Raw genomic sequence first — 15,193 nt, 5'->3', positions numbered from 1 at the left:
GCCCTGTTTCTCTTTTTCATGTGTACTTCCTTTAGTTAATTAACTAATTTTGCAATCTTTAGAAAATGAAATAAGCAGTTTACCCATACACTCCTTACCTTTGCATGCATGTTAATTAAATAATTATTCCACTGCTTATAATATCGCTTCCCCAAAGATATTGAACTGTTTTTTATATGAAGGAGGCTCTAAATCTCAACCGCGTTTACAGCTCAATGATCGCAATAATTATTTTTTAAACCACATCAGTTAGAAATCGAAATAGCTGCTTTTGAAAATGCATAAAAGTGATGTCCCATGTCCAAGCCGTTTGTACAACTTAACATAATTTTATTGAAGGGATAGCCATTTGAGATCTTAACCTTTTTATGAATTTATTATGAAGTCACAGAAATCTTAATGCCTTTCTAATTTTCTTCTTGAAGGAAACAATTTGGAAAACGCCAAGGACAAAAACGTAGGAAGCATTTAACATAAACTGAAATCATTAATACTTAATGGAAAAGCATAATCCATTCCGAGGCATTTTAAAACAGCTACCATAAAATCATTGCTTCTAGGAGGTGTTAAAAAACAAAATTCATCCAAGTAAATTTGAAGATCTAATTGGCCTTAACAAATGCTTCATGAATCGGTCAGCATCCCATCTAGCAAGTTGAGAGGAGCCCTGAGGAGGCTGTACAAGATGGAAGGCTTTTATAGGCAGAAAGAGGAAGGGATAAGGAAAATCAGATTACAGCATCTTCCTTTGTTGGATAAAAAGGGTCTCTGTGGCAGATTACCTCATCGGTGCTACCAAAAAACTCCAAACTGACCAGTTAAGACTACATTCCTGGGGGAGATTCAAACTGCAGTTAGGTTAGGTATTAAGTTTCTGTTTGGTGACATGGGCTTAGCACAAGTGACTCCATTTTGGACCTGTTGTTTCTTTTTTAACAGAGGCTAGGTGGTTCTTCAAAACTGGTGCTTCAATAGTCTTACTCAAAGAAAGACTTGATGGAAATAGAAGCTGTAAAACCCAAGGATTAGAAGGAAGTGGGGGTGAGATTCAAATGACTTCATTTTAAATGCTATTTGTCATCACAGATTTCCACTAAGCTTGCTCCCACACCTGGCTTCCCATGGGACCCTTGGGTCAGAGGTTCTTCTGTGTTGTTTTTCGTTTGCTGGAAGGGAGGGATGCCCTTTCAGGGTTTCTTCAATTTCAGAGTTGCAAAAACTGGTTCTGAAAATAGTTGGCAGTGTTCGTTGGCCAAATTTATTTGCTGAAAACCCTTTTGTTTTGAACCAGTGAGGCCCAAGGTCAAGAAATACTTGGGTTAACTTAAGGTTAACACAATAACAGGGTTCTTCTTTTGCAAACTTCCAAGACTATTTCATTACTTTCTGGCTTCTTCTCTCTTCTGTTACTGTGTTCTCTTGCTGACCACTGCTGAGCTGTCTCAAGCCCCCTTCCTTGGTGGCAGCAGCCCACCCAACCCTCCAGAGTTCTCTCTGTGCTGAGGCTCATGGGATGGAGGGAAAGAGCACTGAAATGCTAGACTTGGATGCTGAATTCTGGAGCCAAATCCAGTTCAATCTCTAGTTTTGTAATCCTGGGCACGCTACCTAAACTCACTCTCCTTCTTCTTCTGATTCCATTTTTTTAAAATTATCTTTTACAGTAATTTTATCAAAGTAGTGCCTATGCAGTTAAAGTATCAAATACAACAAAAGTTCTTTTAACTAGCCTTCTCTTAAGTGATTTCCCTGACTAAGCAACTCTCTCCCTTCCCTAGATATAACCTGCTGACTGATGCTCCCAGCCAGCTCACCCCCAGGGCCTCACCTGCTGTCTCTTGAGCCCTCCTATAACTTCTGACCCCACCTGTGGGGATGAATATGGACCAAAAATTAGTTGTGTTTGTTCCCATTGTACTTGTTAATATAATTATTCAGTTATAAATTATATAAAACCAATGACATATGAATGCATAAAAGAATTTCTATAAAAATGCTTTGGAAAGACTCAAAGTTGAGTTACTAAAAGTAAAAAGCTACAGAATCAGGTGTGAAAATAAAATGATAAAATATTAGGAAAAAACTCAAATCTAAAAGGCTTCCCGCTTTGTGTCTTTAAGTTCTCAATCCACTTTAATGGAATAGAAACTAGGAAATATAGATGAGGATGATGGGTGTGGTTTATGTAAAAAAGTGAAACATGTAGTTATATTCCATAAGCAGAAATCCAGGTCATATTCCCACGGGATTCTTCTGGTATTAGATTAGATGATGTTCACATAAAGTGCTCAGAATCATGTCTGATATTTAATAAGGATTCGGTACATGTTAGCTGTTACTGTGGTTACTATTGATTTAATAACTGTATATCCAGGTGATGTTAAAGGGAAACAGGAAAGAAGGTAAGGTGAGGCCAAACCAATATTACAAAATAAAATATCGGGATAAACTTAAACCCAGCAACCAAATGTTATACAACAAAGGACCTAAACTTCACGGTGAAAAACTTTTTTGTATCAAAATATCTTTATGTTAAACTAAGAGGGTATTGATAATCACATTTATGACAGGTATAGCTGGAGAAAACAAAACATTCATTCATGAAACGTAACCCTGTTTCAATTTTAACCACAATTTGCCGCAGGGCCTTAGGAAACTGCCCAGCCTTTTCCTGTCTTTCATTCTCTGTTAGGCAAGGATGATGATAACCAACTGAATACATTTACCGTGCCGCCAGGAGAATTACTTTCAGAAAAGTACATTATGGGCATATTTGCGTTTCGTCACTTGAGTGTGAGCTCTGCTTGGCCGTGCTACTCATGCTGCACAGGGTTCTCGAACCCTCGGAAGAAGGATCAGTGAAATGCCTTTTTTAAAAACTTGATTTCCGGCGGCATGTACTGTATGTGGAGCAGTATACAGTGAGGCGGAGGCAGAGCGGCTCCGTGAGCTCCTCTCCACTTTCCCACAGAGATCCCTTGACTGCCAGCTGAGGGCGAGCGACACACATGCCCTCATGCTCAGCGAGCCCGCGAGGTCACTATCGTATGACAAAGGCTTTGCTGCAGTTCATCTTCCTCCCTGTGTACTTTCCATTTGCGTTCTTGGAATCCTGCTGCGTCACAGAAGCTGGAAGTTCTGATTGTCCATTGAAATCACAATGGAAAGTCTTGACGTGCCACCGTGTGGCAGACAGGCTCTTGGTGCTCCAGCTGGGTGTCAGCCCTGAGCCTCTGAGGGGGGAGAGCCGAGTTCAGTACATCGGTCCACCAGAGACCTCCCGGCTCCACGTAATATCAAACGGTGAAAATCTCCTGGAGATCTCCATCTCAACGCTAAGACCCAGCTCCACTCAATGACCAGCAAGCTACAGTGCTGGACACCCTATGCCAAACAACTAGCAAGACAGGAACACAACCGCTCCCATTAGCAGAGAGGCTGCCTAAAATCATAGTTCACAGACACCTCAAAACACACCACCAGACGCTGTCCTGTCCACCAGAAAGACAAGATCCAGCCTCATCCACCAGAACACAGGCACCAGTCCCCCCGACCAGGAAGCCTATACGACCCACTGAACCAACCTTACCCACTGGGGGCAGACACCAAAAACAACGGGAACTACGAACCTGCAGCTTGCAAAAAGGAGACCCCAAACACAGTAAGTTAAGCAAAATGAGAAGACAGAGAAACACACAGCAGACAAAGGAGCAAGGTAAAATTATAGTTGAAAACTATAATTCAATTAAAAACGAATTTCAATTATAGTTGAAAACTTCCCTAATATGGGAAAGGAAATAATCAAGTCCAGGAAGCACAGACAGTCCCATACAGGATAAATCCAAGGAGAAATGCGCCAAGACACATATTAATCAAACTATCAAAAATTAAATACAAAGAAAAAATATTAAAAGCAGTAAGGGAAAAACAACAAATAATACAGAAGGGAATACCCATAAGGTTAACAGCTGATCTTTCAGCAGAAACTCTGCAAGTCAGAAAGGAGTGGCAGGACATATTTAAAGGGATGTAAGGGAAAAACCTACAACCAAGATTACTTTACCCAGCAAGGATCTCATTCACATTTGACGGAGAAATTGAAACCCTGCCAGGATCCCATGATCCAGGGACAACTTCCCCGCGAGAATGCATGGCACGCCTCAGGCTGGTGCAACGTCACGCTGGCCTCTGCCGCCGCAGGCTTGCCCCGCATCCGTGCCCGTCCCTCCCCCTGGCCTGAGTGAGCCAGAGCCCCCGAAGCAGCTGCTCCTTTAACCCCGTCCTGTCTGAGCGAAGAACAGACGCCCTCAGGCGACCTACACGCAGAGGCGGGGCCAAATCCAAAGCTGAACCCCAGGAGCTGTGCGAACAAAGAAGAGAAAGGAAAATCTCTCCCAGCAGCCTCAGGAGCAGTCGGATTAAATCTCCACAATCAACTTGATGTACCCTGCATGTGTGGAATACATGAATAGACAACGGATCATCCCAAATTGAGGTGGTGGACTTTGGGAGCAACGATATATATTTTTTTCCTTTTTCTCTTCTTGTGAATGTGTATGTGTATGCTTCTGTGTGTGATTTCATCTGATTTCATCTGTATAGCTTTGTTTTTGCCATTTGTCCTAGGGTTCTGTCTGTCCGGTTTTTTTTGATGTTGTTTTTAGTACAGTTTTTTTTTTACACTTTTTTTAAACATTTTTATTGGAGTAAATTGCTTTACAATGGTGTGTTAGTTTCTGCTTTATAACATCTTACCCTTCCCCCTCCCTCTATCCTCAAGTCCATTTTCTAGTAGGTCTGCATCTTTATTCCTGTCTCTTCCCTAGGTTCTTCATGGCCATCATTTTTTGCTTTTTTTTTTTTTTTTTAGTGTAGCTTTTAGTGCTTGTTATCATTGGTGGATTTGTTTTTTGGTTTGGTTGCTCTCTTCTTTCTTTGTTTCTTTCTTTTTTATTACTTGAAAAAAATTTAATAATTATTTTTGATTTTAATAACTTTATTGTATCTTATTTTATTTTATCTTCTTTCTTTCTTTCTCTTTCTCTCCCTTTTATTCTGAGCCATATGGATGACAGGTTCTTGGTGCTCCAGCCAGGCACCAGGGCTGTGCCTCTGAGGTGGGAGAGCCAAGTTCAGGACATTGGTCCACCAGAGACCTCCCAGCTCCACATAATATCAGATGGCAAAAATCTCCCAGAGATCTCCGTCAACGCCAAGACCCAGCTCCATTCGACCAGCAAACTACAGTGCCGGACACCCTAAGCCAAATAACTAGCAAGACAGGAACACAGCCCCCCACCCATTAGAAGAGAGGCTGCCAAAAATTATAATAAGGTCACAGACACCCCAAAACACACCACCAGATGTGGACCTACCCACCAGAAAGACAAGATCCAGACTCATACACCAGAACACAGGCACTAGTCCCCTCCACAAGGAAACCTACACAACCCACTGAACCAACCTTACCCACTGGGGACACACACCAAAAATAACGGGAAGTATGAACTGGCAGGCTGCAAAAAGGAGACCCCAAACACAGTAAGTTAAGCAAAATGAGAAGACAGAGGGCTTCCCTGGTGGTGCAGTGGTTGAGTCCGCCTGTCGATGCAGGGGACACAGTTTCGTGCCCCGGTCCGGGAAGATCCCTCATGCCGCGGAGCAGCTAGGCCCGTGAGCCATGGCCCCTGAGCCTGCACGTCCGGAGCCTGTGCTCCGCAATGGGAGAGGACACAACAGTGAGAGGCCCGCATACCGCAAAAAAAAAATTTTTAAATAGGACAGAGAAACACACAGCAGATGACAGAGCAAGGTAAAAACCCACCAGACCTAACAAATGAAGAGGAAATAGGCATAGACACATACAGACTGAAAGTAAGGGGATGGAAAAAGATATTCCATGCAAATGGAAACCAAAAGAAAGCTGGAGTAGCAATTCTCATATCAGACAAAATAGACTTTAAAACAAAGACTATTACAAGAGACAAAGAAGGACACTACATAATGATCAAGGGATCAATCCAAGAAGAAGATATAACAGTTGTAAATATTTATGCACCCAACATAGCAACACCTCAATACATAAGGCAAATACAAACAGTCCTAAAAGGGGAAATTGACAGTAACACAATCACAGTAGGGGAATTTCACACCCCACCTTCACCAATGGACAGATCATGCAAAATGAAAATATATAAGGAAACACAAGCTTTAAATGATACATTAAACAAGATGGACTTAATTGATATTTATAGGATATTCCATCCAAAAACAACAGAATACACTTTCTTCTCAGGTGCTCATGGAACATTCTCCAGGATAGATAACATCTTGGATCACAAATCAAGCCTTGGTAAACTTAAGAAAATTGAAATCATATCAAGTATCGTTTCTGACCACAATGCTATGAGACTAGATATCAATTACAGGGAAAAATCTGTAAAAAATACAAACACATAGAAGCTAAACAATACACTACTAAATAACCAAGACATCACTGAAGAAATCAAAGAGGAAATCAAAAAATACCAAGAAACAAATGACAATTAAAACACAATGGAAAAAAAAAAAAAAACACAATGACCCAAAACCTATGAGATGCAGCAAAAGTAGTTCTAAGTGGGAAATTTCTAGCAATACAATCCTACCTTAAGAAACAAGACACATCTCAAATAAACAATCTAACCTTACACCTAAAGCAATTAGAGAAAGAAGAACAAAAAAACTTCCAAACTTAGCAGAAGGAAAGAAATCATAAAGATCATATCAGAAATAAATGAAAAAGAAATGAAGGAGATGATTGCAAGATCAATAAAATTAAAAGCTGGTTCTTTGAGAAGATAAACAAAATTAATTAACCATTAGCCAGACTCATCAAGAAAAAAAGAGAGAAGACTCAGATCAGTAGAATTAGAAATGAAAAAGGAGAAGTAACAACTGACACTGCAGAAATACAAAGGATCATGAGAGATTACTACAAGCAACTATATGCCAATAAAATGGACAACCTGGAAGAAATGGACAAATTCTTAGAAAAGCACAACCTTCCAAGACTGAACCAGGAAGAAATAGAAAATATAAACAGACTAATCACAAGCACTGAAATTGAAACTGTGATTAAAAATCTTCCAACAAAGAAAAGCCCAGGACCAGATGGCTTCACAGGAGAATTCTATCAAACATTTAGAGAAGAGCTAACACCTATCCTTCTCAAACTCTTCCAAAATATAGCAGAGGGAGGAACACTCCCGAACTCATTCTACAAGGCCACCATCACCCTGATACCAAAACCAGACAAAGAAATCACAAAGAAAGAAAACTACAGGCCAATATCATTGATGAACATAGATGCAAAAATCCTCAACAAAATACTAGCAAACAGAATTCAACAGCATATTAAAAGGATCATACACCATGATCAAGTGGGGTTTATCCCAGGAATGCAAGGATTCTTCCATATATGCAAATCATTCAATGTGATACACCATGTTAACAAATTGAAGGAAAAAAAACATGATCATCTCAATAGATGCAGAAAAAGCTTTTGACAAAATACAACACCCATTTATGATAAAAACCCTCCAGAAAATAGGCATACAGGGATCTTACCTCAATATAATAAAGGCCATAAATGACAAACCCACAGCCAACATCTTTCTCGATGGTGAAAAACTGAAGCCATTTCCACTAAGATCAGGAACAATACAATGTTGCCCACTCTCACCACTATTATTCAACGTAGTGTTGGAAGTTTTAGCCACAGCAATCAGAGACGGGAAATAAGTAAAAGGAATCCAAATCGGAACAGAAGAAGTAAAGCTGTCACTGTTTGCAGATGACGTGATACTATACATAGAGAACCCTAAAGATGCTACCAGAAAACTACTAGAGCTAATCAATGAATTTGGTAGAGTAGCAGGATACAAAATTAATGCACAGAAATCTCTTGCATTCCTATGCACTAATGATGAAAAATCTGAAAGAGAAGTTAAGGAAGCACTCCCATTTACCAGTGCAACAAAATGAATAAAATACCTAGGAATAAGCCTACCTAAGGAGACAAAAGACCTGTATGCAGGAAACTATAAGACACTGATGAAAGAAATTAAAGATGATACAAACAGATGCAGAGATATACCATTTCAACATTGTGAAAATGACTATACTGCCCAAAGCAATCTACAGATTCAGTGTAATCCCTATCAAACTACCAATGCATTTTTCTATAACTAGAACAAAAAATTTCACAATTTGTATGGAAACACAAAAGACCCCAAATAGCTAAAGCAATCTTAAGAAAGATAAACAGAGCTGGAGGAATCAGGCTCCCGGACTTCAGACTACACTACAAAGCTACAGTAATAAAGACAGTATGGTACTGGCACAAAAACAGAAATATAGATCAATGGAACAGGATAGAAAGCCCAGAGATAAACCCATGCACATATTGGCACCTTATCTTTGATAAAGGAGGCAAGAATGTACAGTGGAGAAAAGACAGCCTCTTCAATAAGTGGTGCTGGGAATATTCGACAGTGACATGTAAAAGAATGAAATTAGAACACCCCCTAACACCATACACAAAAATAAACTCAAAATGGGTTAAAGACTTAAATGTAAGGCCAGACACCATCACACTCTTAGAGGAAAACATAGGGGGAACACACTATGACATAAATCACAGCAAGATCCTTTTTGACCCACCTCCTAGACAAATGGAAATAAAAACAAAAATAAACAAATGGGATCTAATGAAACTTCAAAGCTTTTGCACAGCAAAGGAAACCATAAACAAGACGAAAAGACAACCCTCAGAATGGGAGAAAATATTCACAAACGAAGCAAGTGACAAAGGATTAATCTCCAAACTATACAAGCAGCTCATGCAGCTCAATATCAAAAACACAAACAACCCAATCCAAAAATGGGCAGAAGATCTAAATAGACATTTCTCCAAAGAAGATATACAGATTGCCAACTAACACATGAAAGGATGCTCAACATCACTAATTATTAGAGAAATGCAAATCAAAACTACAATGAGATATCATCTCACACCAGTCAGAATGGCCATCATCAAAAAATCTACAAACAGTAAATGCTGGAGAGAGTGTGGAGTAAAGGGAACCCTCTTGCAATCTTGGTGGGAATGAAAATTGATACAGCCACTATGCAGAACAGTATGGAGAGTCCTTAAAAAACTAAAAATAGAACTACCATACAACCCAGCAATTCCACTACTGGGCATATACCCTGAGAATACCATAATTCAAAAAGAGTCATGTACCACAATGTTCATTGCAGCTCTATTTACAATAGCCAGGACATGGAAGCAACCTAAGTGTCCACTGAGAGATGAATGGATAAAGAAGATGTGGCACATATGTACAATGGAATATTACTCAGCCATAAAAAGAAATGAAATTGAATTATTTGTAGTGAGGTGGATGGACCTAGAGTCTGTCATACAGAGTGAAGTAAATCAGAAAGAGAAAAACAAATACCATATGCTAACACATATATATGGAATAAAAAAAAATCGTTCTGAAGAACCTAGGGGCAGGACAGGGATAAAGATGCAGACACAGAGAATGGAGTTGAGGACATGGGGAGGGGGGAGGGTAAGCTGGGACGAAGTGAGAGAGTGCCATGGACATATATACACTACCAAATGTAAAATAGATAGATAGTCGGAAGGAGCCACATAGCACAGGGAGATAAGCTGGGTGCTTTGTGTCCACCTAGAGGGATGGGATAGGGAGGGTGGGAGGGAGATGCAAGAGGGAGGGGATATTGGGATATATGTATACATATAGGTGATTCACTTTGTTATACAGCAGCAACTAACACAGCATTGTAAAGCAATTATACTACAATAAAGATGTTTTAAAAAATTGATTTCCCATCAAAGTTCTAGACCTATTACTTAGCATGGTGCTTACACCAAGTTTCAACAGGTGAAACGTGCTTTCCCACCAAAAACAAAAATGACTCAGAATAAAGTAATATGATGATGGGGAAAGATCTTGTTTCATTAGATTGTCTATGCCACTCAATTAAGCCTTTAATATTGTAATCAGTCTTGTAAGTGCAGTATAAGAACAGGTTCACTGGATGTGAGGTTTGAATTCTTATTAACTTTAGTGGCTCTGGCCAAACCCAGTTAATTTCCGCTGTGTGAAGCAAGCCCGTATGCTGACATTTAAAACCATTTCCACAGCTGACCATGGGAGAACATTTATCGTTATTTAATACATGATCAAGTAGCAAGAAAGTCAGCCTATGTAGATTATACGGACTGAGCTTAACATCCTAGTGAGTCATTACATTAAAAAAAAAAAATAGGAACAGCAATGATTTAAAAGATATAGTCAAACCCTCTAAAGCGCTATGCATGCTATTACTATTATTGGGAGGTGAGAGAGGAGGCTTTTTTTTAGGAGACAGTTCATAAATTCAAAAATAAATGGCATTTGCTTTCCTGTCTTTTTATCAGATCCTTAAAATTAACATTAATTAATATTAACCTTTGAAAAGAAATATTACAGTTTAATTCATTACATATTTATATACAACACTAAACTAGATTTGGGGAAATTATAAAGAGAAGTAAGACTGGATCATCTAACTAACTTGTTTTCATCTAACTTGTTTTCAACAAGTTTACCATATAGTGTAGGACACGCATTCAACTAACCACATACTTCAGTCTGTGACAAGTGGAAAGCCAAACTAGACCATCAAAGTGTATCCTGTCTGGGAGTATAATCTTATTATTATGCCCCAGTGTCAGGTTTCCTGAGACCCTTGAGAAATTGACAGATGGTAGTTTCCTGGGGATGGCGAGAGCAGCATGGAGAATTGCTGTTCCGTAGGTAGAGTTTCAGTTATGCAGGATGAAAAATTCTAGAGATCTGCTGTACGACATTGTGCTTGCAGTTCACATACTGTCCTGTACATTTTAAAATTTGTTGAGGATACATCTAATGTGTTTTTTACTACAATAAATTAAAAAAAGGAGAAATTGGCAGAAGTCCTTGCACAGCCTTTATAGTTGAGCCTTCGTGGAGATGGGGAAAAAGCCTGTCATATCCACATTTTTAAAGGAAATGACTTGATCATTATAAACCTGAGAGCTTAGAGGCAATACCTGATGAGAACAATTTCTCATGCAATCTGTAAGCAAGTTAGCAGAATATCATAAGAGATAAGGAGGCAGCTGCATTTGACTCTTTGAATAGCCGTTTTTTTCTACATCGCTTTAATTTCCTTCCATGGTTACAGGACAGATTACATAAACAATGAGATGTGCCAGATAAAATCAGTTTTGTATAGAGAAAGATTTTGGGTCCTAGCCTAAACAATATTGTTATCACCAAGCCACAAAAGTGTGACCTTAATCATGCTATCATTACATGGGTGACCAGTAAATATGAAGTTGAAATTACATCACAATGAGTTGAAGCAGTGGATTAAATATCAAGTTCTAACCCGTGAGGGTCAGTTGTACTGTAGGACCTATAACTTATTGATGAGCTGTACAAATGACTTACAAGTGCTTCATCCAAAATGCAGAAATTACTAAATCAAGTGGAGCTGTTGATACCTTATCCCAGGAAACTCATGACAATACGACGCAAAATGCCCTTGGATATATTTTTTAAATCATTCTAAAGATAGAATAGCATTTTTTTTTAAAAACCCTTTCTTTAGTTTGATTTATTTTTTATAGTTTTTTTTATTGAAATATAGCTGATTTACAATGTCGTGTTAGTTTCAGGTGTACAGCAAAGTGATTCAGTTTATATATATATTATATATATAATATATATATATATTCTTTTTCAGATTCTTTTGCCTTATAAGTTATTACTAGAATAGCATTTAATTGACATAAGTATAAACTGGTATATTCTAGCACAAATGAAATTTGGTGATAGATTCATTAAGAAGGCAAGTGCCAATAGGATCTTTGTTTCAATTAAGGCTAGGAAAACAATATTATATATGAATCACGCTGATAGTGGGTTTTTTAAATGGAGCAGAATAGCAGGACAGAGAAGTAATCCTACCATTGTTTAAGCCTCATCATTCTTAAGTAATTGTTCAAATTTTTATCAACATACTTTGAAAGGGATATTTTGAAAAACAAGACAATGCGCAAAGAGGAAAACATTACATATACATATGTATAAGATATATATTAATGTATAGTTTCACATGTAGTATATAATATATATATTAAAATTATACAATATATAAAATATATTGTATAGTGTATTGTATATAATATGTATTATATATTATATAGTTATAATATGTTTTTTTGAAAGAAGAATTGGACCAGTGTAATCTAGAAAGCAAAAGTCTGAATAGCCGTCTTGTGGTTCCCTAGAATTGTTCTCAGAATGAGCTGAGACTCACCTCTCCCCAGAGATGACTAAACCAGAAGAAATATTCTGTTACATTTAGTAATTTCATCTGGCAGAAAGAGGTCGTCTTTCTTGATTATCAGGATGGAAAATCGTTGGCTCAAGGGAAACCCCCAAAATTAGAGCTCTTCACTATAAAGTAAACCACCAGTAGTTCTGGATGATTTAAATATCCATGGGATCGCTTCCCTCAAAGAGCTTTTGTCCTTTTATCCTAGATTTCAGTTCATTTACTCTTCCAAGCTTCACAAACCAAGTTATCCAACAGTGGGTCACTGGACGTTCCACACCAGGAGATGTACCTGACGTATCTATCCCAAGTATCAATTTTACCTAAAGAGATCTATCCTAAGTACTCAAAAGTTTTAAGCAGAAACTATAATTGTGTATCAACACCTTGAAAGGTTATGGAGTAGAATGCAAAGAATGCAAGGAAATTTTCTTCCTTGTGATGGATGTTTTCCAGCTCCACCTACCCCAGTAGTCCCCAGATCTGTTTCTCTGATGTAGACGGGATAGGCACAAAGCTGTCTGTTCTGTGGCAAAATTTGAAGGTAATGCCAGGTTCCCTAATAAGTGACATGAAGCCTGTCACCACTTGAGTAGCCCAGAAACACAGGGATGACATATTCTGTTTCACGATCCTCTCCCTTCCCATGATTTTCTTGGCTAGCAATAAATATCAGAGACTTTGAGGTATATCAATGTAGATTGTTTCTTAAATGTCTTTGCGTGTGATGGTAATATATGAATTTCCTCTCTCTTCTTTTCCAGGATGGGGGCCTGTAAATTCCTTGCAGCCTATAGCCAGAAACAGAGAGTAAACTCTCCGTGATGTTTGGGTCTCAGGTAGTTTTAGATAAGCAGAGCAAAAACCCACAATATCTGAAAACCCCGTAATGTTGCTTTTATACACCTGTTCTTATGAAGATAACCATCATCAGAAAGCACAGCCTAGGTGACGTTGTTGGGGTGTATAAAGGCTTGGAGGGTGGGGGAGAGAAGCCAGCAAACCATGACCCTTGCCCTCAAGAAATTTACACAGGAAGACAAAGACTTTGAAGATGGATTTCACTTATATCTAGCTTAATGAATAATTAACGTTCATCTTATTTGAAAAACTTCACATTTTACCAATTTTTATTTTAAAAGTATTTAGCACTTCCCTGGGACATTGGACTCTATTCATTATTTTCCAGAAATGTCTTCCTCTAAGAATTCAGTAAAACCTTATTAGTTCAGATATTACTGTTACGCAATTTTTGACAATTTGACCAAAACCAAGATGAAATTTACCTTTGAATTCTCTGCAAGGAATGGATTTGTTAAGAGAAATAGAGGGAACACCTGTAACTTACTTTAAAAGAATAATTGTTTTCATGGCTTTAGCATATACGGTGGTCTTTAGGCAAAAAGATTTGGCTATAAAATAAGGATCCATGTCATTAGCCAGGCTTTATTGGCAGATCATAGTATTGAAAGTAATAAAACTGTATTGCTTTCAATAATTCTGACTTCCGTAATTCAGGCTAGCATCCCCCTGTTCCTCCCATCTCCCCAAACTCATTATTCCAATCTAATGAAAAGTACTATTGTATTGTATGTGAACATAAGCATTTGTTAATAGAAGAGGATCACTTCTTATTATCTTATTTTTTTAATTTACAAATTTTAATTTTTTGGATGCTTATCTGTAACATTGATCCCTGGATGGCAGCCGTGTGTTTATTTTTACAAGAAAAATGATGTATCATTTCCTTTCCTTTTTTGTGATTTTTATACTGCAGGTAATTTTTTAAAATTTAAAACTCAATATTTTCACAAAGCAGGCTAGAAAACTTCCCAGGTTGATAGCGAAGATTTAAGGTGAGAAAAAAATAACCCCCAAATCAGATCATGCCCTCCTTGGGGCATGTTGAAAAATCAGAGCAGTAACTAAATCACCATTCATTCATTCAACAAACACTTAGCCAAGGGCTGTGCTTATTGCTTCAAGGTGTGTAGAGATAAATAAAACTGTCTTCTTGTCTACATTGTGCCAGCAGCCCATAAGTTGAAACAGAGATGAAGACAGTTTTCTCATGTGATAAGTGATGTGTTATTCATCCTTGTAAGCAAAGTGCTTTGGGAACACAGAAAGTATACCATTAAATCTGACTAAAAAGTTGGGGAACTATTCATAGCAGGTATAACATTGGAGCTCATTCTTAAAAAAATAAAAAGAATTTCTACAAGTAGAGAAAAGGATAACGTTTCAAATCGGTATGAGCAAACGTATGGAGACAGGGAATACATGGATTGCTTAAGAAACACAGAGCAGACGTGTTAGATGTGGAGAGCTGAGGAGGTGGGGGGGGACAGTATATGGTCTATAAAAAGGTATATTACTAAAAAATATGCCCTTCCTTAGTGATTGGAAACAACAGTTGGAGCTCACAGAAGGATTTGAGAGTCATGTGCAGAGACCTGAAATGTGAAGAAATGGGAATAGATAAGACTATTTGTGAATAATTGAGAGGACTTTTAGGAACACAGGACAGAATCAGCTTCTCCCTGCTGGAGGAGAGAAGGGGAAATTAATTAATTAATTGATTGATTAAAATTTGTAGGTGCATATAAAGAAATTTGAGGGAGTTTATATCTAAGAGCTTCAATTTTCTTTCCGTTATACTGTTGGATGAGCATAAGATGTAGACTAGGAGGATACAAAGTTTGAATCCCAGCTCAGGTGCCTGTGAGTGATCTAACATGGGCAGGTCATG

General features: G+C 38.2%; 1 protein-coding gene across 1 annotated transcript in view; it reads left to right on the top strand.

The window, feature by feature from the left end:
• Positions 1-15,193, top strand: part of CHST9 (carbohydrate sulfotransferase 9) — a 200,467-nt gene that overhangs the window by 91,737 nt on the left and 93,537 nt on the right. Inside the window, 1 exon segment of the mRNA XM_024739383.1 lies at positions 13,206-13,262. Coding sequence (XP_024595151.1) covers positions 13,206-13,262 — 57 coding nt within the window.

Source organism: Neophocaena asiaeorientalis, unplaced genomic scaffold (genome assembly GCF_003031525.2).
Source record: "Neophocaena asiaeorientalis asiaeorientalis breed wild unplaced genomic scaffold, Neophocaena_asiaeorientalis_V1.1 scaffold42, whole genome shotgun sequence".
Lineage (NCBI taxonomy): Eukaryota > Metazoa > Chordata > Mammalia > Artiodactyla > Phocoenidae > Neophocaena > Neophocaena asiaeorientalis.
The sequence above is the reverse complement of the archived record's forward strand: the minus strand, read 5'-3'. Positions and strand labels throughout refer to the sequence as shown.